Here is a 26,860-nt window from a genome sequence, read left to right as displayed (position 1 = left end):
TGAAATTCACTGCACTAACCATGACTCCCTTTGTAGGGAAAAATAGATAAGCTTCAGCTAATTAAGTGTGCTACTCTTGTCCTTTATGGTGTGTAAGCCTAAAACTGTTTCAATTTCAATGGTCCCAAGAGGTATATTTCAACTTCTACAATAGATACCTTCCTGCAAATTTGGTAATGACTCGGGGGAAGAAGGAGCTAAAATGAATCATATTTCACATTTATTATGATAATTTTATTTTTAAGGTGAGTCTGTGATAAATTAAGTAATGTCTAAAATTTTTCAGTTCTTCAAATCTAGATTTTCAGATATAAGGTAGAATTAAATTGAAAGTATTTTTAATTAAGCAGGACAACTTTTAAATGTGAAAAAAGTTTCATTTTTAAATGAAATACAGTGACAGAACTCAGTAAATTTCTTTTTTTTGAGAATTAGATATTAAGAGCTTAAGGTAATATCATGGTGAATGGCATCGAAGTGAAACGAAACTGCTGATTTCTTTGAAAGCATTTGATTGGTTCCCAAGGGGGACGTAATCAACTTGAACTTGCCTTTCATCAGCAAGGGAAACACTGCACAATCTCCCATTCAGATTTCATCTCTTTTTAAATGGCACATATTTATACAACACAAATACAACATTCACTCAAGACCTGGTTTAAGTAGACAGACAAAGGGTCATACTCTGTCACTAAGCGGTAATTTAATAGATAGAATAGGACTCCTAGTTCACGTTAACACAACAGTTTTATTTTTCTCACAAAACTCCTGTGAGGTAGGTACCATGAATATTATTTTCCTCATTTTACAAAGGACACTAAGACCTACACAGATTAAGGACACATTCTAGACTCATGGGGGGACAAAAGAAAAATGTGACAAGTCTCAGAGTTACGTAAGATTTTCAAAAATTGGCCCGTGAATTCTATTTCCTATAGCTACAATCTAATTTGAATAACATCAATTTACTTGAGGAGAAAGTACAGTAAAGGAGATTAATTTTACCTTTTAGTGCTAAAAGATAGCATTTTTCCTGAACACTAACAAACCACAAGAGTATTATATACTTTTACATTTTAGTTAGAAGAAACTACAGTGTCTTTGTGTATACAAGCTACTTGTGACTCACTGTTATAAAAAAAATGTTTCTTATAAAAAACAAGGAACCTCTGAAACTTATCTAGTATACTGCTATGTTAAAGTTAACTCTGCAAAATTGGATATTTCACGTACCTGCAGGAATAAACATGACACTTTCGAATGCTCCGTCTGAAGAAACCTTTGCACCCATCACAACTTGAGGCACCATAGTGCTTTCCAGTTGCTCGATCTCCACATATGGCACAAAGACTGTTGATCCCGTTGTCTGAAGTATTCATGCTGTTTTGGTCAGTGGCAGAACCGTCTTGTAGGGAAGAAAATGACATACTCTCGTTGAAGCTTAATTGTTTATACTGATTTCTTCAGTAAATTTACTTCACATATTCTTTACTTTTTTAACCAAATATCCATTGGGATCTGCTAAGAATTCATAGCTATTTACATATGAATAACAATAAACCAGAAAATCACATAGTTTTGGAGCTGGGAAAGAGCCCTGGAGACATCCTTTTCAAGTCTTTCATTTTGTATATAATGAAAGGAAAGCCTAGACTAGTTCAGTGACTATTCCAAGGTCACACAATAAGTTATAAACTGTTGGAACTCTCAGCTCTTACTTCAGTGTTCAATCTACTGTGCTATACTGCATACATAAAATCATTTAAGAAAAACTTTTGATGAACATATAAGACAATATATTGTTCACAACAAATTTATTTTTTATCGAAAATTGCTTTGGGAGCCCAAAAAAGTAATAAATTCAAGAATTTAGAATGTTAGAAATTAGACATTTCTAAACATCATTTTCTATACAACCTCATAAATACACTCCTTTTTCAACTGGAATATTCTGATGATGGCTTATGATACGACTTGTGAGAGTATTAAAATGAAGCATTTTACTTTTAGGAAATACCTGTTATTTATTTGGAAAACATATAGTTTCTTTTCTTTAGAGATGAAAAAATTACAGAAGTTGGATATAATTTTCTCATTATTGCTGTTACTAAATAATTTTTGTAAATTATAATATCATGCACATTATTTATCACTACATGTATTGACTCATAGGTAAGTGAGGAACCAAAATTTAAATGAAGAACTTCAGTACAAGTTTATTTAAATCACATGGTTTTCCTTGCTGAAAATAATTAGGATTCCTCAGTGAAGAAAAAGAATTTTAGAAAAAAAGATTTACTTGAGAAAATCATGTTTAAAAGAACACAATTTTTAGATCATCAATTTATGTATGGTGCTAGATTTATAATTATACAATCTTATGGTATGCTAAAATATTATGAATGCCCTGGGTATAACCACCTTCATCAAACTTGAATTCTATAAAGATACCCACAAATACTCTCAGACAACCTCATGAATTAAAAACAGTTAATAAAGTTAACAAAATTATAATTTGAAAACCCTTCTCAACAGGATTGTTTATTTGATAAAGCATACTGTCAATTTAAAAGATAACAACAAACTAAATTCCATAAAGACATTTACCATTAGTAACTGCAATCTGATTTAAAGTTAAAATGTTACATTAGAAAAATACCAAGAGATTTTTTTGGCTAAATATTAGCTTGGAAAGACACATTCTGATAAAGACTTCAATCCCTTCCATACTATTGATCTATAGAAAAAATAAATAACCTATTCATATGTATAGTATTTTCTCATTAATAACAAATAAGACTTCTTAGGAAGACAGATAATAGGACCAGATGATCAGCAAAATTTCCAAAGTGTCTATGAAACTCTGGTCTATCTATGACGTCTAATATTGTCCCCCAAATATTCGGTGATAGCAAATAATTATTGCTTCTTGCTGTAACTCAGTCAACCAAATAGCTGCTGAAAGCCTCCTGTCTCTCTATCTCCATCTTACTAGCTTATGACAGAGTACCTTATTTACTTTATTACCTTGATCAAGGATTTTCTTTTTCAAATAAGCCTAGCCTTAATGTTATTAATCCCGATTCAGAGATGAAATGTAAAGAGCCTGATTTGTTGCTATAAAAGCAGTTTTCACATTCTCCCGTAACACAACATGCCACTAACAAGTTGTTTCGCCCTGTTTAACATTTCCTGTTAACGTCTCTTTTATGACAAACACATCAATGAGTAGATGAGAACTCACCACTTGAATTGTAGAGAATCTGCATAGTTTCAAACTCCAAAGTGGTATAAGTTGGGTCTAAGACTTCACTGTAGTTTGCTATATCCATGTCCAGAATGGGTTCTGATCCCCTCATCATTGAATTGGGAAAATCACAAGCAAGTGGCCCAGAAGCTCCAGGGCAGGTAGTGTGAGATGCCTGTTTTGCTTGCAATCCGTGATTGATCATCCAAAGTTAACTGTAACTTAGTGACTTATGTGCTGCAAAGGGAGGAGCTGTAAAACTGTAAACTGTTTCTGCTAGGCATGTTCTGCTTGTTGAGTTTTTTTTTTTCCCTTCTTTTATGGTCTACGAAAGCAATTTCTTGTGATAATCTTGGAATGTTTCATGGAACAACAGCCCTTATCAGAAATACTTGGTGGACCAGCAAGATTTCTTAAATTGATTTATAGCAAAAGATAACTGATGTCATTGACAGAAAGATTGAAAAAAATAACTTTGGGGTTTGAAAGTGCAATTTTTGATTACATAAAAAAAATTCTGAAATTAGTCTAACTGGTTTTAGTGCTGGAGGAGCAGTTGAAACTTGATGATAATAAAAAATGGCCTTATTCATACCATATTTACATCTAAGAAACACTTTCAGGGATTATTAAGGCCGTCGGAGAAGGTTAAATGTCAATGACTCAAGCTGAGCTTAGACCTTCACAGTTCTCTTGCCAGGTGTGAAGCCCAGGATCAAATGTTCCCACCTACAAAGTGAGGATAATGGTTTTTAGGCTTTTAGAAAAGGATTTGAGATTTTAAATGAAAGGAACTGTGTGGTGTAAATGCATTTTTATATGTGTTGATCTAGATGTCAAGATCATCATCATGAAAAGCAACATGAATGAGTAAAAAATGCATTGGATTTGGAGTCATAGGAAATGGATTTGAATCTTGCCTTGTTACTACTACCTGAATCACCTTGAACAAATAACTTAAGGTTTATGCACCACAGTTTACATATGCAAAATGAGGGGTGTGGTCTAGATGGCATATAAGGTCCTGAACAGCTCTCATTCTATTATCTTATGATAAAAATGAACTACATTTTCATAGAAATTCTAAGTTTTAACTGTTTTATATTTATAGAATGAAGTATAGAAGAATAATAGAGAATTTTGGGACCACTTCTACTTCAGTATATACAAAATCTACAAGTACAAGATTAATAATAATGGGTTATACTTATTTTTTGTTCAACGCAATTCAAATTAATGAAGATTTTAGTTGCCTAAGATGAGTAAGGTTCTGTCTTTTAGGCAATGGGGATACAATGATCAAAAAAACTGTTCTTGACCTCAAAGAGCCTATGTACATCAAAGTGAGGCAAATTTTAACAAACATTTTACTAATTTGTCAGATTAGTAGGCACTCCAATTGTCTTTGTTAAGTTCTCATGTGCCTATGGGGTCTAATGAAAATACTACACATTGTTCCACTAAAATTATTATTTTTTATAGGACTTCCTTAATTCTGGTGGCAATCTTTCATTTCAAATTCATAACTGAATTCAATCGAAAGTTTTAAGACTTTTTTTAACTAGCATGATTCAATTCAAAGCCATAAGAATTAATTCTTATTCTTGCTTGGCATTTTAATGAATTACATTGCCCTTATCGATAAAATAGAAGGCAATCCAGAAAATGTGAACACGGCTTACCAGCTCACAATAGCAATAATATCAAGTCCTTTTTGTGGTGCTTAGGTACAAAAACACAGTCCTGAAATTACATGGACCTCAGAAATGACAAATGAAATCCAATCTTTTTTAAGAGCTGAAAGGTACCCTTAAAAGAGTAAATTCAATCTCTTCACTTTTTTAGATAAAGAAACCTGGACCTGGAAAAATCCAATGACCTCTCCAAATGTAGACAGCCAATACTTGGTAAAGCTGGAAATAGGTCCAGTTATTCCAAAGCCTAAAGCAGTGCTCTTCCAACTATAGGTCCTATAATACTTAGGAATAATTAGAAATTCTTATTATTAGGAATTATCATCCATTTAGAGAAGATTACAAATTATTTATATACATTCTTAGACAAATATATATAAATATATATTTATACAAATACAAATAAAACATATTTATATACATTTATATACAAATACTAATATTTATATTTTCTCTTTAAATTTGATTCTTCTTCCCTCTCGCTAAACTCAGTAAGATTCCCTTCAGAATATTTTTGTATAACAGAAGAGAAAATGAAAGAGTAGAATACAATATGTAGAAAGCTTACAGTTTTACAGGGTGTCCCCCGCAGCACTTAAGTTACTCAGTTACAGTTAACTGGATTATTAAGAACAGATTGCAAGCAAAACAGACATCACATGCCAGTTTAAATTCTCTGGGCCAGCTGCTTGTGAATTTCTCAATTCAATGACCAGGGTATCAGAACCAACTAAAGACATGAAGATGATAAACTGCAATGAAGTCTTAGACTTAGCTGATACTACTTTAGAGTAGTTATGTTTTACATGTATATCTATTTCCAGACTGGAAGTTCTGGGAGTTCCGGTTACATTTCATCACAAAAACATTTTAAGAATTCTTTAACAATTATTTTCCATCCTTCTTAGCTTCAAACATGAAAATATAATCCAATACAGAAATACCAGAAATGATTCCAAAACCTGTTTGAATAATAGTAAACACATTTCAGACAAGCAGCAAAAAAACAAACCAAAAACAAAGCATGTTAATTAATTATTATAATTATATGATTATATTTTACATGTAATATAATTATAAATATCTAATTATAAAATTCACTTAGGCTTAACATGTTTTTATCATTCTTTCCCTAAAATTGGCCTTTCTTCAATTTTCCCATTGTTTCTTGTAGGCCTGCCACTCTCCTTATCATCTCAAACTCCAAATGACAGAGTTGTATTTGGCTAGTTCTTCCACCTCACTCCACAAATCGAATCAGGTGCTAAGTCCTATTGATTCTACATTCACAGTGTGCCTCACATCAAATTTTCTCTTTTCTTACTCACCATCCTAATGGTAGAACTCCTCACCTCTCGCCTAGACTATTAAATAATCTCCGTGTTCTCCATGACTTCAGTCTCTTTTTCTCTTCAATACACCCTTCCCAGTTACCAAACACAGTATGGTGCCATGTTACTCCTACTGAAAAAAACCCTCAGTGGCTGCCTATTGCCAAAAGAATAAAATGAAAACTCTGCAGCTTAATCTAACTGCAACCTAACTTTCTAGTTTTCTTTCACAATATTTTCAAAAGTATACTATAAAATGCAAACTGAAATGGTAGCTCTGCTGACAACCTAACATGCCATCTTTTGCCTCTGTGTAATCTCTCAAACCCAACCCCCATGCCTATGATTCAGTACATCATCACCTTTCACTTCAGGATTCAGCTCAGGTGTTCTCTTCTCTATGAAATTTTCTTAATCCCCACCCATTTCACAACTGAAAGTTTTGCTTCCATTTTCCTTGAGCAATTTGCACCTTTCTTTTGACTCATCAAATTTCTAAGTTATATTATAATGACCCGACTAATTATCAAATGATCCTAAGTAGAATATGAGCTCTTTGGAGGCGGAGAGTTTTTTAAGTGTATGTGTGTATGTGTGTAATACATACACACATATACATATGTGTATGTATTATAACACATGGATGGAAGATTTAAGTAACACAAAGGTTTTAGCTCACTATTTCCATATACACTCACATACACACACACATCACAAGTTTTGTTTTATTTTCTTAAAGATTTATACTCATGCACTAATTATAGCAGTAGTTCATTATAAGGAACATGTTTTGTGAACTGTATACGTTACAAAGGTACACTTACCTCTATGACAGAATCATAAAGCTTCAGCAGTAGAAAGGACTATAGAGGGCATCTAGTTTACACAATACCTGAGAACTCTCTCTACAATATTCCTGATGAATGGTCCCATCCAGGACGTTTCTTTGAGGACTCCATATAAGAGGGAGCCCACTACCTTTTGACACAGCTCATTCCATTCATCATTGATACAATTATTAACAAGACCCACCAACACCCCCATTACATCCTGCCTACTTCTGCTTCTAAGTAACACGCAGTCACTTCTAGTTAGCCATCACAGGCCAAGTGGAATAATTATTATATCTCTTCAACATAAAATTCCTTAAAATACTTTAAGACACTCCTCTTTTGTGGGCTAATCATTCAACTTACCCTTGCATGTGATGAACTCTAAGTCCTTCACTGCCCTGGTTTTTCTCTTCTGAATATTCTTCAGCTAATCAATGCCCCTCCTAAAATCTGGAACCCAATAGACAAAATGCTCTAGATATGGCTTAAAGATGGTAGTCAAGTAGAGTATCATCTTCCTAGTCCAAGACAAAATGCAAAATGTTTTCCTTATTGACTTAGCTTTTGGTTCCATATTTCTTTATACTGAGATTACAGTTCATTTAAATTCCTAAGTCTTTCAGGTGAACTTAACTATGTCACCCCAATTTTCCATTCGTGCAACTGATTTTTTAACCCAGCTGAAAGACGTGACAGTCCTACTGAATTTCATCTTATCAAGTCCATCCCACTGAATTATTAGGATTTTTTTATGAATCCTGACACTATTATACATTATGTTAGAAATTTCTCGTAGTTTTATGTCATCTTCAAGGTGGAAAATATGTCATCTATAGGGCCAAGTCCAGATCCCTAGGTTACTCCTTCAAAGTTAATACTAAAAATGTAATGACAACCCTTTGGATCCAGGTATTTACCCAATTCTTAATCCATATAATTGTACTATTATTTAAACCAGAACTCTCTATATTTTCCATAGTAATGATATAAACATTGAGAAATTATATCTCTGAAGTAATATGCTACTCTAGTAATTGTTAAAAAAAGGGAATTAGGTTCTTCTTGGATGACCTGTCGTTCATGAGTCTATAATGACTGTAAGATCAGTTTCCCTTTATAAATATTCACTAACCAATATGTTAATAATAAGTTCAATATATTTTCCAGAAATCACAGTCAAGCTAAGGTCAGTTGGCTGTAGTATGTAGAATCTATTCTTTTTTTTTGTTGTTTGTTTTTTTTGTGAAGTAGGTCACTGACCCATTTTAAATCCTATACCACCTCATATTCCCCTCTATATGTACAGTAGGTATACACACATTAACACACAAACACACAAACACACATATATGTATGTGTATGTAGAAAAGGTATAAACAAAATGAAAAGAAATGGTTGTATTTTACTCAATTAGGAGGCAGGGAAAAGTTCTTGAATAAAATCGAGAAAATTATAAGGCAATTAGACATTTTATGACTGAAGGATTAGCCATACCCTTTTTGGCCTTTAAAAAGCAAGCCATCCAGCTCTGCAGAAATACGCTCTATAGCTGGTGGTTAAGAAGTGTGCCAACAATGGAGGAAGAATACAGATTTTCAGAGGGGATCACTCTGTTTTCCCTCATGCCTAATTCAAAGTGCAGAGGAGCTGAGGGAGGATTTCTCTCCTTTCCAACTCCTATCAGCAGTGACATCAAGTTGTAGAGCAATTTACCAAGTATGAGACTATGTGATCTGAGGGAATAATCACAAGAGCACAATGGGAAGAAAAAGAACATAAATTCCGTTTTAAGAGTTGCTAGGAGTTGCTTTGGCCATGTATGAGACAGTTCTGGAACCATGAAAAAAGAGCGCTGTCTCTGGAATTAGAGAACCTGGACTCAAATTCTGCCTCTGATTATTAATATCTGTGTTTAGGGAGTCTAAATGACTTGGATAAACTTCTTCTCTCTCATCCTCAAATCCTCACCTGCAAAATGAGGGTGCTGGAATAGGTTGCCTCTGAAGTATTTTACAGCTCTTTGTACATGATCCCATTAACTCTATGAATGTGACTTTCTATTAGTCACTAATTGTGTATGTCAATTCTTCCCATTATTGGGGAGGGGATGCAACTCCGACTTTTGTAAAGATTGGGATATTTTGTGGGTTTTATTCTCATTCTGCCATTTTGTTAAAAGGCTTTTCTTTGAGTTGTTAACTACTGAAAGTAAATTCATTAACAAGAACCTGTATACTATAGCTTTAGGAATGAAAATCTATCTAGCACCTTTAAGATGATATACTGGGTACTCATATCCTGGGAATCAAATCTAATATACAAGTAAGGCATAGTCTGAGGAGGGGGTACTACACAAATATCTATTTAAATATACACATGTATGTGCATATCTTTCTCTGTATATACTTAAATTTCTAAAAGTATAGAACAGAAATGGGAAGAGATTTTGCAGATTGATTCCAACCCCTTGAGTTTACAGATGAGGAAACTGTGACTTACACAGAATCACAATGATTAAAAGTCTCTAAAGAGGGATGTGACCCCAGGTCCTTCTGACTATAATACAGTGTCTTACCCACTATATACTATACTGTATCTCATAGACTTCCAAAGATGACTTAAAGAAGGGTTGCTCTAGAATTTGAGGATGTGGTGGGAGGAGAGCCACTGCATCAATGTTTTGCAAATTACTACCTCTTAGATATGGAAATCCATTTGAGGTATTGGGGAAAAAATGTCAAAGACTATAGAATTTCTTCAATTGATTTTATGTCTAGTACAAATTATTCTATCACTGGACAAGTTGTTCACTATGCTATGTTAAGTTATTACTACCTTCATTTCATTCTGATATGGGTTTTAAGAAGAAATGAACGAAACTGTGAAGTGGTAATAAAGGTATTTTGAAATCTAGATTGTCACTTTATAATGTATGTCCTGTGAAAGAGACAATATGGTTACTAGTATAGTTATAACACATATAGTATATGTAAATACCTAATGTAATGTACCAGGATCTGATTCCTAAGTGGCACTCTACTAAGGTCAGTTTGCAGAACACCTTCCATGAGGTGAGCAAAATGTCATTTTTAACTTAACTGTGACCTCATGATTTATAGGAGATGTGTTTTTAGAGTCTGTCAGGCCAACTGCCTCAAACTGCAAGGAAATATTACACGCAGTTGATTTCAAATGGAATAACCAGCCAACCTGAAAGATGTTCCTCTGGGAGAAATGATTCTGTTAACTGACATACAGAATATCATGTTATTTTAAAATTATTTTGAGTAATGCACCAAGGGAAGAAAATGGCATGATAGTTAAAGAAGACAACAACTCAGTTCATTATTGACTGCTCAAGATAATAACAGAAACATTCCTATCTTATCTTTAGGACTATTAAGCCTGTTAACTTGCTCTATACTTGATATTAAATTTAATCATTCAATCAGAGCATGATTTAAAATAGAACACAAGCTAATAAAAATCAAGGTTATTTCCATAAAAGGCTTTTCATAGAAAAATAATATAAAAAATTCTCAGATTAACTTTTTTAAAGCCATCATTTTGAAATGCATGGAGGTTACCTCTTGTTTCATTTGCTTTTATTCAACATTGAGGGAAAACTATCACAAATCTCAAAGGTAGATCTATGCTTTTCATTTATATACTTTCCACATTTACCAAATGTGAAGTATGATCTAAGGCTAAATATTAAAATCTGTATGGTGAAGAATGAAAATCTAAATTTATTCATCCTACTTGAGTGTACAATAAGAAGCAAATGAGATCTAAACAATTATACTCCTCACAAAGACACCCATTCACCTCAAATCAAACCTGTCTTCTCTTTTGCCAAGTATCCATTAAGATTCTAAGGACCATTCCTTATGTCTCTACTTCTTAACAGTATTGAGACATTAAGGTAACAATAGAAATAATAAATTCTAGTCTTCAATTGATGGCACTTCTAGTGCTAAATATTAATTGCACTGCCAGGTATTTACTAAGAAAGATATTTAAAACTGGCATTGTAGAATAATTCCTGTTTCCAATAGGATTCATAATTTTCCATCTAAACATTGAGAGCATTAGTGTCATTGAGGATGTACTAGTTCTTAATGTATCTGGAGCTAGAAATTCATATATCATTCCTTTTCCCCTTGACTCTCTCCTCTCCCTTTCTCTCTTCTCTCCTCCCCTCTCTATGGTCAGACCCTACTATTAACTGGCACATACATATTGATCTGCTCTGTTTCTGTTCTGGATCTGTTTGTCCCTCCTTAGGCAAGCTGGTAGTTTCCCATACCCAGGGAGTGAGGATTGGAAATGGCCATTGTATTTGTTCCAGACTTAGTGTAGACATCCAAATAGATTTAGTCCTCTCCAGTAATGGGGAAAACAGACATGCACCAACATGCCCTGTTTAATTTTATTTTTCAACACACACAGACTCATCCATTTAGAAGTGCTATATAAAATATATTTCACTTAGACAAAAAGAATTTAAATAATTTTTGAGATTTTTCTATAATTCCTTCATATAACTGAAGAATCCATGCTAGAACACAAATTACCTTCAAACTTATATTTTGTTCAATTTATTTCAACATACAAATTTTTCCATTTTAAAATAAAAATTACAGATTGAGACAATAGCAAAAGTCTTGTATTTTAAGTGTTTTCATTATATTAATCAGAGATTTGAATTCATATTATTACTTCTTTATAAAATAATACTATTTTTATTAGATAACAGCAGTTTAAAGCTGTGGGTTTTTTTTTTTAAGTGTCAACTCTACATCTTTAACTGGTAAATTTCTGTACTCAGTTCCTGCACTTGTAAAAATGAAGGTCTACCCTAGATGACTTCAAATATTCCACTCACTTCCTAATCTATGATCCCATATTTAGCTAATTTTTTTTTAATTAAAGTGTAGATTTAAAAAGTTCCAATTTAAGTTTAAGAGAATAAAAGCCATCAGGACACAATTACAACAAATATTAAAGAGAGAAAGACTAGAGGAAGTATCAGCCTAGCTGATTTTTTCATGGGATCAAGGGAAATTTTGCAAAGGAATCAAGAGGTGATACATGAAGTCTCAAGAGTACACTGTATATATTAAATCTCTCAACGTCAGAAGACTTGTGATTCAAAATAGACTCTCCTTTTCAAGAGATAAGATGGTGATTAGGACTAAATTACTAACTGGAATCAGAAAGATTATATTGGTCTGGTGGAAAAAAATAGGCATCAGGAGCAGGTCAGAATGTGATAGTATATTTGCATTTCCTATACGGCCTTTTACAATGGTCATTATCATTACTGGCACTGCAATTCAGCAATACTGGTTAGATCATTTATGACAGCTGGTCCTGGCTGGATACCCACACTGTTTAATATATAAAATGGACCAAAAGCAATAACTTGTGATTTCGGCGATCATTGCTTCTACAGAGGACAATGTCAGTGAAACACTTAGCAAAGATTAGATGCTGATGTGTAACATTCAGAGATGATCAGTTTGAGCAAATACCTTAGAAAGACTACCAACTTTGAGTAAAATAAAATGAAAGCAACAAAGCTTACAAGCTCTGGGGGTGTATGTGTGTTTTAATCCAAATGGGAGCCCACCTATATATATGACCAAGTTGGCAAGAAGAGTTCCTGCTAGGTTTTGTTCTATATTTTTCACTACGCTGGAGAATAAAATGTCAATGTTACCTTTGAATGCCAAAGGCAAACTGCTATATGTATCTTCATGTCTCACATGGTATGATTTTAGAGGTTCAAAGGGTCAATAAAAGCAGGAGTTTGGTTGACTATTAATTTAGTATGATGGATGTTTCACATCAAATGCTGATAAATTGTTCAAGCAAATTCAATTTTATATTCTTGACATTCGATAATTTTATAAGACAATGTTTCAAATAAAATAAATGTAATAGCATTTATAACCGAACAATATGAATGCAAAGAAAACCAAACAAGACATAAGACAGTACATTATGAAGGTAAAAACTCTCTTTCATCATTGTCAAGATGTTTTAAATATTCACTCAAATCAAATAATTGTGTCAAACAGATCTAGACAAACACGATTAGTTTTAAAAGATAGAATGAGTTTCAGTAAGGACACTTGTCCTTCCAAAGAGGACACTTCAATGAATTAATATATGTAAAATACATTATTAGAAGTGACTCTATAGGTTTAGTTACAAAACAAAAATATCTCAAGGTTAAAACAGATCAGCACGATTAGAAGAGTTGTACTTCCCTAGTTGCAGATGGGAGAAGTTTCCTTTAAATTTTCTCCAATATTCTCAAAAAGTTTCAGTACCTAGAATGACAGCACAAAGTGTCTACATTTTGGTGTGTATTCCTCTACTTCTGAAATTATGGTTATAGTGGAAAGAGTGCTGGGTTTGAATTCAGGAGGCCTGAGTTCTACTCTGAGCTCTAACAGTTACTATGTGACCTTGGGAAAATGTTATCTCTCTGAGCCTCAGTTTGGTCATCTTTTAAATTGGTGTATTGGACGAGTCAGCCTGACATCACTTTCAACTAAAAATTTATGATTTTATATGCTACTTAGACAAATGAGAGATGTGAAGAATGTTTAGGAGCTTTGATTCACAACTCTCCACTGCAGGAAATTGTTATCATCAACATCGTCATTGTTGTCATCAATGACACCAATATTACTTTGTAGTGCTTTCCTCACAAAAAACCTTGAGGGGGCAGAAAATGAAAGCAGATAAAAAAATGAAGTGAGCCTAAAGAACTTTGATGGTAAAATTCAAGAATGAAATATTTCAAAAGATTATTTCTGAGAATTTATAATGAGAAGATGCTACCATCTTCTCCATTACATTCTCCATTGAAAGACCTCCCTCCTTGTCCCCAACCAAAATGCATGTTCTGCTAACTGGTGGAGAAGAAGCAAAAACAAGCAATTTTAAATAAATAAGCTGGGCTTCCATGAGCACCATTTTTTCTATATGTCCTATATGACACCATTATATAACACCTGGACTCATTATTTAAAAGAAAAGTTTATATTAATGTACAAAAAGGAATATACAATTTGGTTATCAATAAATTTTATAATACTATATTCAATTCCTATTATGTGTCCCTCTCAGTTTCATTTTTATTAGTGGTATAAAAAAATGAAGCATGTGCATAGGAATACAAAATGGGATATTTATACTTAATATATACATCCTCAAAATTATTTTAATGGCATACACATATTCTTCTGTATGATGTATACGTGTGTCTACAAACTACTGTTTCTCCTCACAATGTGCTAAGTAGGACCAATATTATTGCTCTCATGTTGCAACTGGATGAAGTGAGACTTTCAGATGTTCCTCTTTCTATATGTGGCAATGTATGCCTGGTTGGTAATAGACATATCTGCTCTCTCTTCAACTGCAATGTTTTCTGAAGAAGGAAAATAAGATTTTGAGAGAACCCAAAACGTTCTCCATCAAGAACAGATGATGATAGGTGCCACGATATCTGCAATGTGGTACAACAGAAAGTCATGGATATGTATGGAAAAAGTCTGTGTTTGAAGCTTGACTCTGATAGGCACTCTAAGTCCTTGACCACATCACTTAACCTTTCTTTCAGATTTCTGATCTATAAAATGTTAAACTAGATAATACATAAGACTATTCTTTCCAACTCTAAAATCCTATGACCGTATAAATATTTGAAAAGCTGTCATATGGAAAATACATCAGGTTTGTCTTGTGACTCTAGAATGCAAAAGTTGGTCATTCAGTAAATATTTATTAAATGCCAAGCATTGTGCTAAGTACTGGGGCTATAAAAAGAGGCAAAAGACAGTCTCTGCACTCACAAACTAACGGAAAGATATATCATACGAACAAATGTACAAGCAAACAAATATGCGCAAGTTATATGCAAGATTAATAGAGAATAATATAAAAACCAAAGACAGCAGAATTAAAATGAGTTGGAAAAGGTTCCTCTAGAAGATGGGATTTTAGTTGGAGATGCAGTGGATAAGATCAGGCCTGGAGTCAAGAAGACTCATCTTCGTGAGTTCAAATCTGCCCTCAGACACTTGCTAGCTGTGTGATCCTGAGCAAGTCACTTAACCTGTTTGCCTCAGTTTCCTCATCTGTTAAATAAACTGGAGAAAGAAGTGACAAACCACTCCAGGATCTTTGCCAAGAAAAACCACAAATAGGAGCAGGAAAATGTTTGAACAACAGTAAGTAATGGCAGTCAGTTTTCACAGAGGAGGAAGGAGAGCAGCGCATTCATGGGGAGCAGTCAGAGAAAATGTTGGGAGCCGAGAAGCAATGTTCTGTTCATGAAATGGCAAAGAAGCCAATGTCACTGGATCCAAAAGTACGTGGAAAATATAAAGAGTTAAGACTAGAAAAATGTGTGTGGTGGGGTGATGGCTTATGAAGGGCTTTGAATAGTAGAGGATTTTGTATTTTATCCTGGAGGTGACAGGCAGCCACTGGAGTTTAATGAGCAGATGGATGAAACCAGATTTATATTATAGGAAAATCATTTTGGTAGCTGGTTGGAGGATAGACTGGATTGTGGGCAGAAATTTGAGGTAGGTTATTGAAATAGTCCAGACCTGCAATGATGTGGACCTGTACCAAAGTGGTTGTCAGTGTTAGAGGAGATAGGGGGACATATTTGAAAGCTGTTGAAAAGGGCAGACTGACAGACCTTGAGAACAGATTGAAAATGAAAGGTGAGAGATAGTGAAAAGCTGAGGATGCCAGTTGTGAGCCTGAGGGGCTGGGAGGATGGTGTGACCCTGGATAGTAATATGAAAGTTAAGAGTGGGGGTGGGGTAGAGCAGGGTTTAAGAGAAAAGGCAGAAATGTTTTGTTTTGCTTTTTGGACATGTTCAATTTAAGCTTTCTACTGGATATTCAGTTTGATATGTCTGAAAGGCAGTTGGAAATGTGAAACTGGGAGTAAGTAAGAGAGGATAGAACAGGATAGGTAGATTTGAGAATCCTCAGCACAAAGATGCTAATTAAATCCATTAGGCCTCATGGGATCACCAAATAAAGGAGAATTAAGACAGAAGAAGGCCTGGGACAGAACCCTATGATACACCTATTATTAGAAGCATGATCTGGATGGAGATCCAGCAAAGGAGACTGAGAAGGAGCAACCCGATAGATAAGAAATGAGACAAGAAAGAGAAGGAGGTGATGCCCAGAGTCAAAAAAGGCTATAGAGGACAAAGAGAATAAGGACTGCTAAAGAGATGCTAGATTTGGCAATTAAGATATCACCAATAACTTTGGAAGAAAGTACTTTTGGTGGAATGATGAGGTTTTAAACCAGATTATAAGGAGTTAAGTCAGGGACACTAGAAAAAGTGGAAGCAACTTTTATAAAAGGCATTTTCAAGAACTTTGGTCATAAAGGGCGGAAGAGATATAGGACAATAGTTCAGCAGGGATGGAAGTATCAAGTGAATTTTTTTGACGATAGAGGACACTTGGGTATGTTTGTAGGGAGTATGGATGGAACCACTAAACAGGAGGAAGTGAAGATACAGTAATGGAATGGGGTAATCTATTGGAGGAATCCATGGAACAGATTCCCTTGTCCAGGTGGAGGGATTATCCTTGCTAAGGAGCAAGGCAGAAGTAATATAGTTTACAGGGAAGCAACTTCTGGTTCAGTACAAGAAAGAAATCTCTTAACAATTAAAGCTGTCAAAAAAAATTAAATGGGCCTCCTTATACAGTACTAAATTAATCATGACTAGAGGACTCCAAGCAGAGACTGGATGACAAGTTGTTGCCATTGTTGAGTGATTTCAGTCCTGTCTGATTCGTCATGACCCAAGTGGCTTTAGTGGTTTGCCATTTCCTTCTCCAGCTCATTTTACAGATGAGGAAACTAAGGCAAACAGATTTAAGTGACTTGCCCTGAGTCACACATCTAGCAAGTGTTTGATATTTGAATCTATGGTGAGTCTTACTCCAGATGCAGCACTCTATTCACTGCATCACCTAGCAGCCCCTAAGAATTAATTAGGATGTTGTAAAGAATCTTCTGGCATCAAGCACACAACAAGTTTGGCAAGATGACCCTCTAAGCTCCCTATGACTCTGATATTCTATCATTTTATTTCTAGTTCTTAGTTTAAGCTCTGTGTTCCATCACTGAAGTGACAGAACTCTCCAGGAGATTCAACAGTGCATCTACCGTATGGACAAATATGCCAAATATTTGGTAAATTCATATCATGACACTGGTATTATGGTGTTCATATGGCACCCTAGAATTCATTTTGGAAATGTATGTAAACAAAAAAGCACACAAATAAAAGAATAAACATACTATTCATGCCACGTCTTCAGACAGGTCTTCATCCAAATATCCCTCTCCCACAATGCCTGTCACTAGAAATTAGCTGGTAAACAAGTCACAAAGAAACTAATCATTACACCTTCCCATACTGACTAGGTTAAAGATAAAGACACCCATGAGATGTTTAAAGCTTTCATTCAAGAATTTTACAAAGGAAAAAAAATAAACTGCTCATGTACAGAAGTCTGCATTGATTTCTCTGAGCTACTAAATCCTTGCCAAATAACAGAGGATCAAGAAGGGTTTTTTGGACAAAGTAAGAAGAGGAAATATTGAATTCTATCCAGTCTATAAAGAGTAGAAAAAGTCTTCATTTAGAATAATACAATGTTATATTCTATAAATAACAAAACAGTCAATGTCCACACTACAAAACAGGTTATCAACCAGAATTCATAGCATATGTTGCTGAATTACAAAATCCCACTAAAATTTATGGTATTCATATGTGGATAAACTATAAAAAACTGTGCATAAAAGAAAGGCATAAATTTTCCTACCAACCACTAATATCTCACTATTAAAAATATTTCATTCTAGTATCCTTAGAAAACATAACTGAAATGTTTAATTAGTCCTAATAATAAATAACTTTGTATATATATATATATACAGATACGTAGGATTGAACTTTGGAAAATATCAACGGCATAATGAATAAATAACCTTGGCATTATCTCCCAAGATACTTTTTAAAAAATACAACAATAATTTCAATATTTATTTTTTGAATGTATAAAAAACAAACAATTCAACATCAATCCAAAATTACACATAACTTCTGAGAAGCAAATAAGAAATAACCCCTAAAAAACAGAGGACACAGAAAATTCTGATCATGATGTGATTGTGAGAAGTTCAACACAACAAAAATGTAAGTTATACTAAATGGGAAAGAGAACATTCGTTCATTGCTCATAAAATGAACAACAAAAAAATAATATAAAGAAAAGTAACTGAAACTGCTGCTTCGTTGCCTAACAAGAAAATGGCAGTGCCAGATAATATGCATAACTGTTGTATCAAATGTTTCACAGTGTAGGATGAGTTACTCAAAAAGGCAATTTATCAGCTTCCTCTCAGACCTAAGGTTAATCGTACACTCTTAACTGAAGGCATCATATATCTAATGTTAAAAGCTGCAGACCCAGGTTCCAAATAGAGGTCAAGTATATATTTATATACCTATGCAAAACATTCACATCTTGGTATTACACACCAAAAAAACAAAAAACAAACAAAAAACCAAGCTATGATACTTAAGAACAGCAAAGGTGTGGCAAAAAGGCCTAGCGGTATAAAGAGGAACTTACTATCAGTTTGGTAATTATTGAATTAACCATGCCTAAAAAACTATTAACATTAATACTGCCTTTACTGTTCATTAAAAAGCTTTTAATTCAGTTGCGAAAACATGTCTTAGTGATATACCATAAATCTATAATGTAGATCCAGAAATAGTGAAAATACTGAAGTATTTGATGTACACATGGAAAGTTTTCCACTATTTAAAGCATACTATCAATACAATAATATCAAGAAAAACATAAAATATTCTGTTTTTCAGGAAGACAGTTTAAGTTCATTATGGTTCTACTTTATTATAAATTCATTCTCACCTCTCCTAAATTGATTACTCAACATTTATTAAGTGCTTACTCTGTGAGGCACAGCGCTAAAGTTCTGGTGACAACCCAAAGGGAGAGGGAGGAAACAGTCCATGCCCTCAAGGAACTTACAACTTAATGGGGGAGATAACAAGCAAATGTATATGATACAAAATAAGCTATTTACAGGATAAATAGGAAATAATTAACAGAGACGCTAGAATTAAGAGGGATTGACAAAAGCTTCCTGCAGAAAATGATATTTTAGTTGGGACTTAAAAGAAGCCAGGAGTCCGCAGCTGAAGTGGAGGAGGGAAAGCATTTCAGAGAACATGCCAGGAGTCAAGAGGTGGAATGTATTGTTTGTGGAACAACTGCAAGGCCAGTGTCACTGAATTGGGAAGTGTGTTGGGAAGTAAGGTGTAAGGAGTCTGGAAAGGCAGAATAGGATTAATTTATGAAGAGTTTTGAATGCCAAATGGGACAACTAGGTGGAACACTGGATAGCGATAGCAACCAAAGAACCAGGTCAGTGACTGAAGAAGAAAAAGGTACCTAAAGTTCTGTCTCCCTGAACTTGCTGAGCCTTCCAGAGAGAGCTGGTGGTGATTGATTTGCACAATAATCTACTATAGCATAGACCAAGGGTAAGCTCCTAGTTCTATTGCTCAGACCCAACCCTGGTCAGGAATTCACAAAACTTAGAATATGAGGGCACCAATCAGACGTTACCCTGACTAGTCTGCATGCATTAATAGTTTGGGTATCCCCAGAATGTGCGACTCCTAATGCTGGAAGAATGTAGCACCAGATACAGAGAGAAAGGGGCAGCCAGTCCCAAGAAAATACCAAACCCCAAGCAATGTATGGACATTCCTTCCAGAAGTAAACAGAGTCTAGAAACAAAGCCTAAAATTAGGAAGTACAAATGGAAAAATTTAAACAAAAGAATCTCATCATAAAGAAACCAATGCTGCAACTGGGATGCCGAATATAGAAACTCAAAAAAACAGAAAGACTCCAAAAATTCTTCAAATGAGCCTCACAGAAAAGAAAAAAAACAAACAAACAAACATAGCTGGGGCACAAGTTCAACTCAAATTCCTAGAAGAAATGAAGCAAGAGTTACTATGATGTAATAAATTAAATGAGTGTTAGAAGGAAGAATTCGAAAAGAAATGAGAGTATAAACAAAGGCTAGAAAAATTGAAAAGCTTATCAGAAGAGGTTTTTAAAAAAGTTTACCCAATCAATAGAATCCTTAAGAACTAAAATGAATAAACAAAGAAATTAATGACTCCACCAAAAAAGAAATAATAAAACAAAGTTGAAAAAATAGAGGAAAATATAAGGTATCTCATATTAAAAAGAATTGACTGGTATCCCTTTTTTAGAATGTTAAGTTCCATGAGGGCAGTTACTGCCTCAACTCTTACATTTCTATCCCTAGTATTTACTACAGTGTTGGGCACAAATTAAGTGCTTAGCAAAATTTTTTCATTCATTTATTCTTTGATGTTCATTTCATTTATTCATTCTTCTGACTGTAATGTAAGTTAAGAGAACCAAAAAACTGCAGTTTCTCTTCTTGCAGTTTGATATCAGGGTAACCTTGGGTGAGTTTTCTTGCAGGGTGAAATCTTTGTTAGATTTAGGTTATACTAGAACATCTCCGAGATCTATTCTGAGGTTCTGTTATTCTTAGGCTTCTCTTCTCTAAGTATCACCTTTTCTAACCTTTCATTGCTTTATGTTCTAGCTTAGTTCATTAAAAACTAGTGCTCCTCTAGAGGAGAATGCAAAATGGAATGGAACCAAATGGCAAAGCTGCAACTGTATTTCTATTATGTATGTGTTTTTCTGTTCTTCTCCCTCTGCCTCTTCCCTTCCCTATTCCGTGTGTGTGTGTGTGTGTGTGTGTGTGTGTGTGTGTGTGTGTGTGTGTGTTTTATTTCAGGGCAAACAGCAATAGTGAGCCATGGAGCATATTCAACTGGGTTGCTTCGACTGAAAGGGAAGAAGTGTATCTAATATATTAAAAAAGTTCTAAACTGCTGAAGGAGGTAGAATAATTTCTAGAAAGTGGGCATCAATGATTCCACAGAGTCGCTACTGGGCAAGGAAGGAAATACTCCAGAGGGTGGTGCTGCCATACATAGCCCTCTGAATTGCCAACTTAAGACAAGCCCCAGTGGCTCCACCCTAGCTATGACTCTTTCAGTAACACAGGTAGGATCAAGTTTACTGTGTCTGTGGATACCTCTTTTGTGATGAGAAGGAAGGCGGAATAGAAAGATGAGGGTGCCAAGATATTTTGAGGATGCAGGAAAACTCATTGAGGGAGCTCATATTGTAGGACTTCAGTCTTCTCCATAAAATAGGGATCTGCATAATCTGCTTTAAGGTTAATGTCAAGATATAATACCTGAGGATTTGAGGAGAGGAAAAAAAGTTTAGATGCCTGCCTATAGGGAAAGAGATAGGGAGTCAAGGCCATTCTTACCTTATTTCTTCAAATATGCTTATAACCTAACAATCTGAGTATGAAAACATTTCCACCTGCTATTTAAATACATTACTGGTCCAATCACGTACTGCCTCTGGCACACACTAGTTGCCTGAAAATGGGTGTGTCACTTAATTTCTTAGTTCCCCAGGCAGCTCTCCAAGACTGTAAATTGCAAAGTAGTCGTGAATCTACATTCACAGAGGGAGTTTCCGCACTGGGAGTTCCCTAAATCAACGACATCTCAGGTCCAAAACAGAAAAACAAAACAAAACCAAAAAACCCAATAAATCTGAATCACAGTCACCTCTGGAGAAAATCTGTTGGCTAGTTATTAGGACAAAACCATAATACTTTAATGCACAAAGTGAACATAGAGAGATCATATATAAATATCTGTCCTAACAAATACTGGACTTGAACAAATATTTCCACCTGAAGAAACACTGTTTCAAGAGGTACACATTTTGAGACTTAACAAGGGAAGTAGTGCATCTAGCAATGTATCAGAAGCAAACATGGAGTAACACAGCATTTCAAAGGTTCTCTCTTCCTGCTTGTGTTTCTATACAAACCTTAGGCTTGAAAACACTTAAAATTATTCAAATCTTGATAGTGAATATAGAGTCAAAACTGTTAATGTGATTAGATCATTCTTTGTGAATATTACCATCCTGGCATATTAAAAGCATAGCTGAATGAAAATTTTAAATCACATTAAATCTAAATATGTAGACAAAAACAAAAAAGTATCATGCTTCTTGTAATAAAATCATGCTGAAAACACAATGTTATAGTTTATTTAACAATAATGTTATAAAATAATAAAACATTTAGTTTTTCAAAAAATTAATGTAAGTTCAAACTTGACACAGTAATTTTAGTAATTACATAACATGTTCATTTAATATCTCTGATTTAAAGTACACTTATACTGATGCTCAGTAAATAGAACATTTATACAGAAGACATAGCTTAAAAAAGTAAAATCCCTACATGGGTGAGACCAAGCAGACATTCGCAAATTCAGTGAACAATTCCTTCTGCCAAAATACTTTTTGTGAAATGGCATATCTACAGTTGTAGGCAGAAGATGAAGGCAATACCATTGTATCTCCCCTTCTTCTCTCTAGGAGGGCTGGAGGTACAAAGCAAGAAAGGCTCTGTTTTTGAGCATCACACACTGACAGTTTGGTCTTCACTTTGGATGAGGAAAAAAGCATGTGAGATTTCATGTTAACTTTGTTCCTGCAGCTCTCGAAGCTCTCATTGCCCAGTCAGGGCTTTTTGAGGGGAGGCTTGTTATCTTTTCAGCTGTCACCACCACATTACCATTATGAACATGCCTGAACTGCTTCTGTTCAGTCAGAAAATGAGCAGTGTGACTTTGCCATCAGAGCAATTCACATTAGAATTGCATCGAGCTTGTGCGCAAGAACCTACTCTTCTTAGGATTCGTTGTTCCCACACCACAAAGAAAATTTTTTAAAATGCTCAGAATTATCCTTCACTGTGCACCTTTTTATCACTGATGTCAGCCTGAACATTTTTGCTACAACAATAAACCCAAGTCCAGTACATGTTTACTTCTGTTGTTTCCAAGAGGGTTACAAGATGGCTCTAGTCGTTCTCAAAGCCATTCCAAATGACAGCCTATTAACATTTGGCTACTTGGAGAAATGACCGGTAAGAGCAGACATTTTAATTTCTGGAATCCATGGAGAATTCACAAGCTGAAGCATTTCAGTCAGGCAAGACTGCATTCTGCAGAATTCAGTAGCAAATGCCACATATGAAAACTGATTGAATTCCATTCTCAGGAATTTCATTTCTTGATGAATATTTGAGGGGTGTGCTACTAGTGGTGGTGGATATTGCAAAAAAAAAAAAAAAAACAGCATAAGAGGTAAAAGATATTTAGATTAAGGAGAAAAACACAGAAAGCTTTTCTTGGATGTTCTGACACTTTTTTTACAAAGGAGAAAACTGATGAAATGACTTACTAAATACTCACTGTTTTTTTTTTTTATTCTAACATCTAGACATGGCACTAATCATAAGCTAACTTATCAATTAAAAAAAAGATGCCAAATTTTCTTTTAAAAATGTTTCTTTTGTAGCATCTCTCTTTAGAGCCCTTTATGTCCTCTGACAGTGCAATCACTCAGGTGTAGACTCTTACCATCTCACAATCTAGACTACTGCAATAGGCTTCTAGTTGATCTCTCTGCATTTTCTCTCCCTGTGCAAATCTTTCAAGCACTCAGCTATTGAAGTGATCTTCTTTAAATACAGGTCAGGTTAAATCACTCCTCCTATTCAATAGACTCCAATGGCTATTACCTACAGGGTCAATCATAAAATGCTCAGATTTTCAAAGCCCTTGATGACCTGTACCATTCCTACCTTTTGGTCACTGGACATCTTATGTACCATTGCATATTTTGTCCAGTAACATGGGCCTACACACTTTTCTTCTCGAGTCATCTCCAAACTCCATGCTGCTCCTCATCTCCTATCTTTCCTGACTTCCTTCTATTCTCAGCCAAAGATTTACCTTCTATAAGAAGTCTTTCCCAATCCTCCTTAATCTTTGTGCCTTTTCACTAAGATTGTTTGCATGTCATCACTCCCATTAGGTATGAGAATTAGGAAAGACTAAGGAAGAGTTTTTACAAAACATGGTATATTATCAGAAACTTGAAGAAAAACTGACAAGGTTGCAAGTGTAAATGAAAAGGAAGAGACTGGGCATACAGAGCAGCAAGTGAAAATGCCTAGACTCAGGAGATGGAAAGCCTAGTTCAAAAACATCAAACAGGTTAGTGTTACTGCACTAGTCTTTTTTTTTTTTCCTGATTGAACAGAACAGTTGATAGGAAAGGATTTTATATGTATATCTGATATCAACAAGTATTGCAACCAATTCCATAGCAACTAGAATCAGGTGTTCAAAGGGCAGGGAGAGAGAGGATTTTTGAAAAGGAATATGTCATTTCCTAGAAGAAATGAAGCAAATGATTTAAGGAAATATTAAGGAAATACCTTAAGGAAAAAATTAGAAGGAGAAGTAACTTAGAAAAATGGTAAAACTTAATAAATGCAATCCTTGAAAATTGGAATAGAAGAGGAGCCAAGATGGAGGAGTTGAAAGATTCACATACACTACCTCCGAACCCACAGCCCATAAAATATCTGTAAAAAAGAACACCCAACAAATTCTGGAGCAGCAGAAGCCACAGAACAATGGAGCAGACGAGATTTCTGTTTCAGAGAGCCCTGAAAAACCAACAAAAGGTCTGTCGCGCCCCGGACCCAGAGCCCAGCCCAGCCCTGGCTTGGCGGGGTGGCACCGAGAGGAGCTGATCCCAGCAGGCTTCAGGGACGGAATCTCCAGCAGCCGCACAATCTCCAGCAGCCGCACAGATCCCTCCACCCATGGGAGCCAGAGGTGAGCGAGAGAGTCTTTTTGGCTTGCTGGGAGGGGAGCTGGGTGTCTCCATAACTCAGGCCCCCTCGGAAGGCAGCAGAGGGGGCTGCAACAGACAGGGGCTCCCCAAGCAGGCAGGAGCCCAGATCCATTGTTGAAGGTCTGCATAAACCCCCTGAGGGAACTGAGCCCTGTGAGGCGGCCCTGCCCCCACCTGAGCATCTGAACTTAATCTCACACTGAATAGCAGCCCTGCCCTCGCCCAAAGCCCTGAGGCTGGGAAACAGCATTTGAATCTCAGACCCCAAGCACTGGCTGGGCAGATCTGGAGGTGAAGTGGGTGTGAAGAGGACATTCAGAAGTCAAGTCACTGGCTGGGAAAATGCCCAGAAAAAAAAAAAAAAAAAACAAGAAAAAAAATAAGACTATAGAAGGTTACTTTCCTGGTGAACAGGTATTTCCTCCCTTCCTTTTGGATGAGGAAGAACAATGCTTACCATCAGGGAAAGACACAGAAGTCAAGGCTTCTGTATCCCAGCCCACCCAATGGGCTCAGGCCATGGAAGAGCTCAAAAAGGATTTTGAAAATCAAGTTAGAGAGGTGGAGGAAAAACTGGGAAGAGAAATGAGAGAGATGCAAGAAAAGCATAAAAAGCACCTTGCTAAAGGAGACCCAAAAAAAATGCTGAAGAAAATAACACCTTGAAAAATAGGCTAGCTCAGTTGGCAAAAGAGGATCAAAAAGCCAATGAGGAGAAGAATGCTTTCAAAAGCAGAATTAACCAAATGGAAAAGGAGGTTCAAAAGCTCACTGAAGAAAATAGTTCTTTCAAAATTAGAATGAAACAGATGGAGGCTAATGACTTTATGAGAAACCAAGAAATCACAAACCAAAACCAAAAGAATGAAAAAATGGAAGATAATGTGAAATATCTCATTGGAAAAACAACTGACCTGGAAAATAGATCCAGGAGAGACAATTTTAAAATTATGGGTCTACCTGAAAGCCATGATCAAAAAAAGAGCCTAGACATCATCTTTCATGAAATTATCAAGGAAAACTGCCCTGAGATTCTAGAATCAGAGGGCAAAATAAATATTGAAAGAATCCACAGATCACTGCCTGAAAGAGATCCAAAAAAGAAACTCCTAGGAACATTGTGGCTAAATTCCAGAGTTCCCTGGTCAAGGAGAAAATATTGCAAGCAGCTAGAAAGAAACAATTCAAATACTGTAGAAGTACAATCAGGATAACACAAGATCTAGCAGCTTCTACATTAAGGGATTGAAGGGAATGGAATAGGATATTCCAGAAGTCAAAGGAACTAGGACTAATACCAAGAATCACCTACCCAGCAAAACTGAGTATAATACTTCAGGGGAAAAAATGGTCTTTCAATGAAATTGAGGACTTTCAAGCATTCTTGATGAAAAGACCAGGGCTGAAAAGAAAATTTGACTTTCAAACACAAGAATGAAGAGAAGCATGAAAAGATAAACAGTCATAAGTCATAAGTTATAAGGGACTTACTAAAGTTGAACTGTTTACATTCCTACATGGAAAGACAATATTTGTAACTTTTGAAACTTTTCAGTATCTGGGTACTGGGTAGGATTACACACACACACACACACACACACACACACACACGCACATGCACATGCACACAGAGACAGAATGCACAGAGTGAATCGAAGAGGATGGGATCATATCTTAAAAAAATGAAATTAAGCAGTGAGAGAGAAATATATTAGGAGGAAAAAGGGAGAAATGGAATGGGGCAAATTATCTCTCAGTCGAGTACTGGCT

General features: G+C 35.3%; 1 protein-coding gene across 3 annotated transcripts in view; it reads right to left on the bottom strand.

Moving 5' to 3' along the window:
* The window catches only part of HNF4G (hepatocyte nuclear factor 4 gamma), a 173,156-nt gene that overhangs the window by 19,043 nt on the left and 127,253 nt on the right, over positions 1-26,860 (bottom strand). For 2 of the 3 annotated variants that reach the window (XM_072604917.1, XM_072604919.1), the window contains one exon: positions 1,234-1,405. In XM_072604917.1, the coding sequence (XP_072461018.1) occupies positions 1,234-1,379 (146 nt within the window). In that variant the 5' untranslated portion in view covers positions 1,380-1,405. Of the gene's footprint in view, positions 1-1,233; positions 1,406-3,244; positions 3,548-26,860 lie in introns of those variants that run through there. The other variant, XM_072604916.1, reaches the window with a different exon arrangement.

This window comes from Notamacropus eugenii, chromosome 4 (genome assembly GCF_028372415.1).
Source record: "Notamacropus eugenii isolate mMacEug1 chromosome 4, mMacEug1.pri_v2, whole genome shotgun sequence".
Lineage (NCBI taxonomy): Eukaryota > Metazoa > Chordata > Mammalia > Diprotodontia > Macropodidae > Notamacropus > Notamacropus eugenii.
Note: the sequence above shows the minus strand (reverse complement) of the source record. Positions and strands in the feature narration are given on the sequence as shown.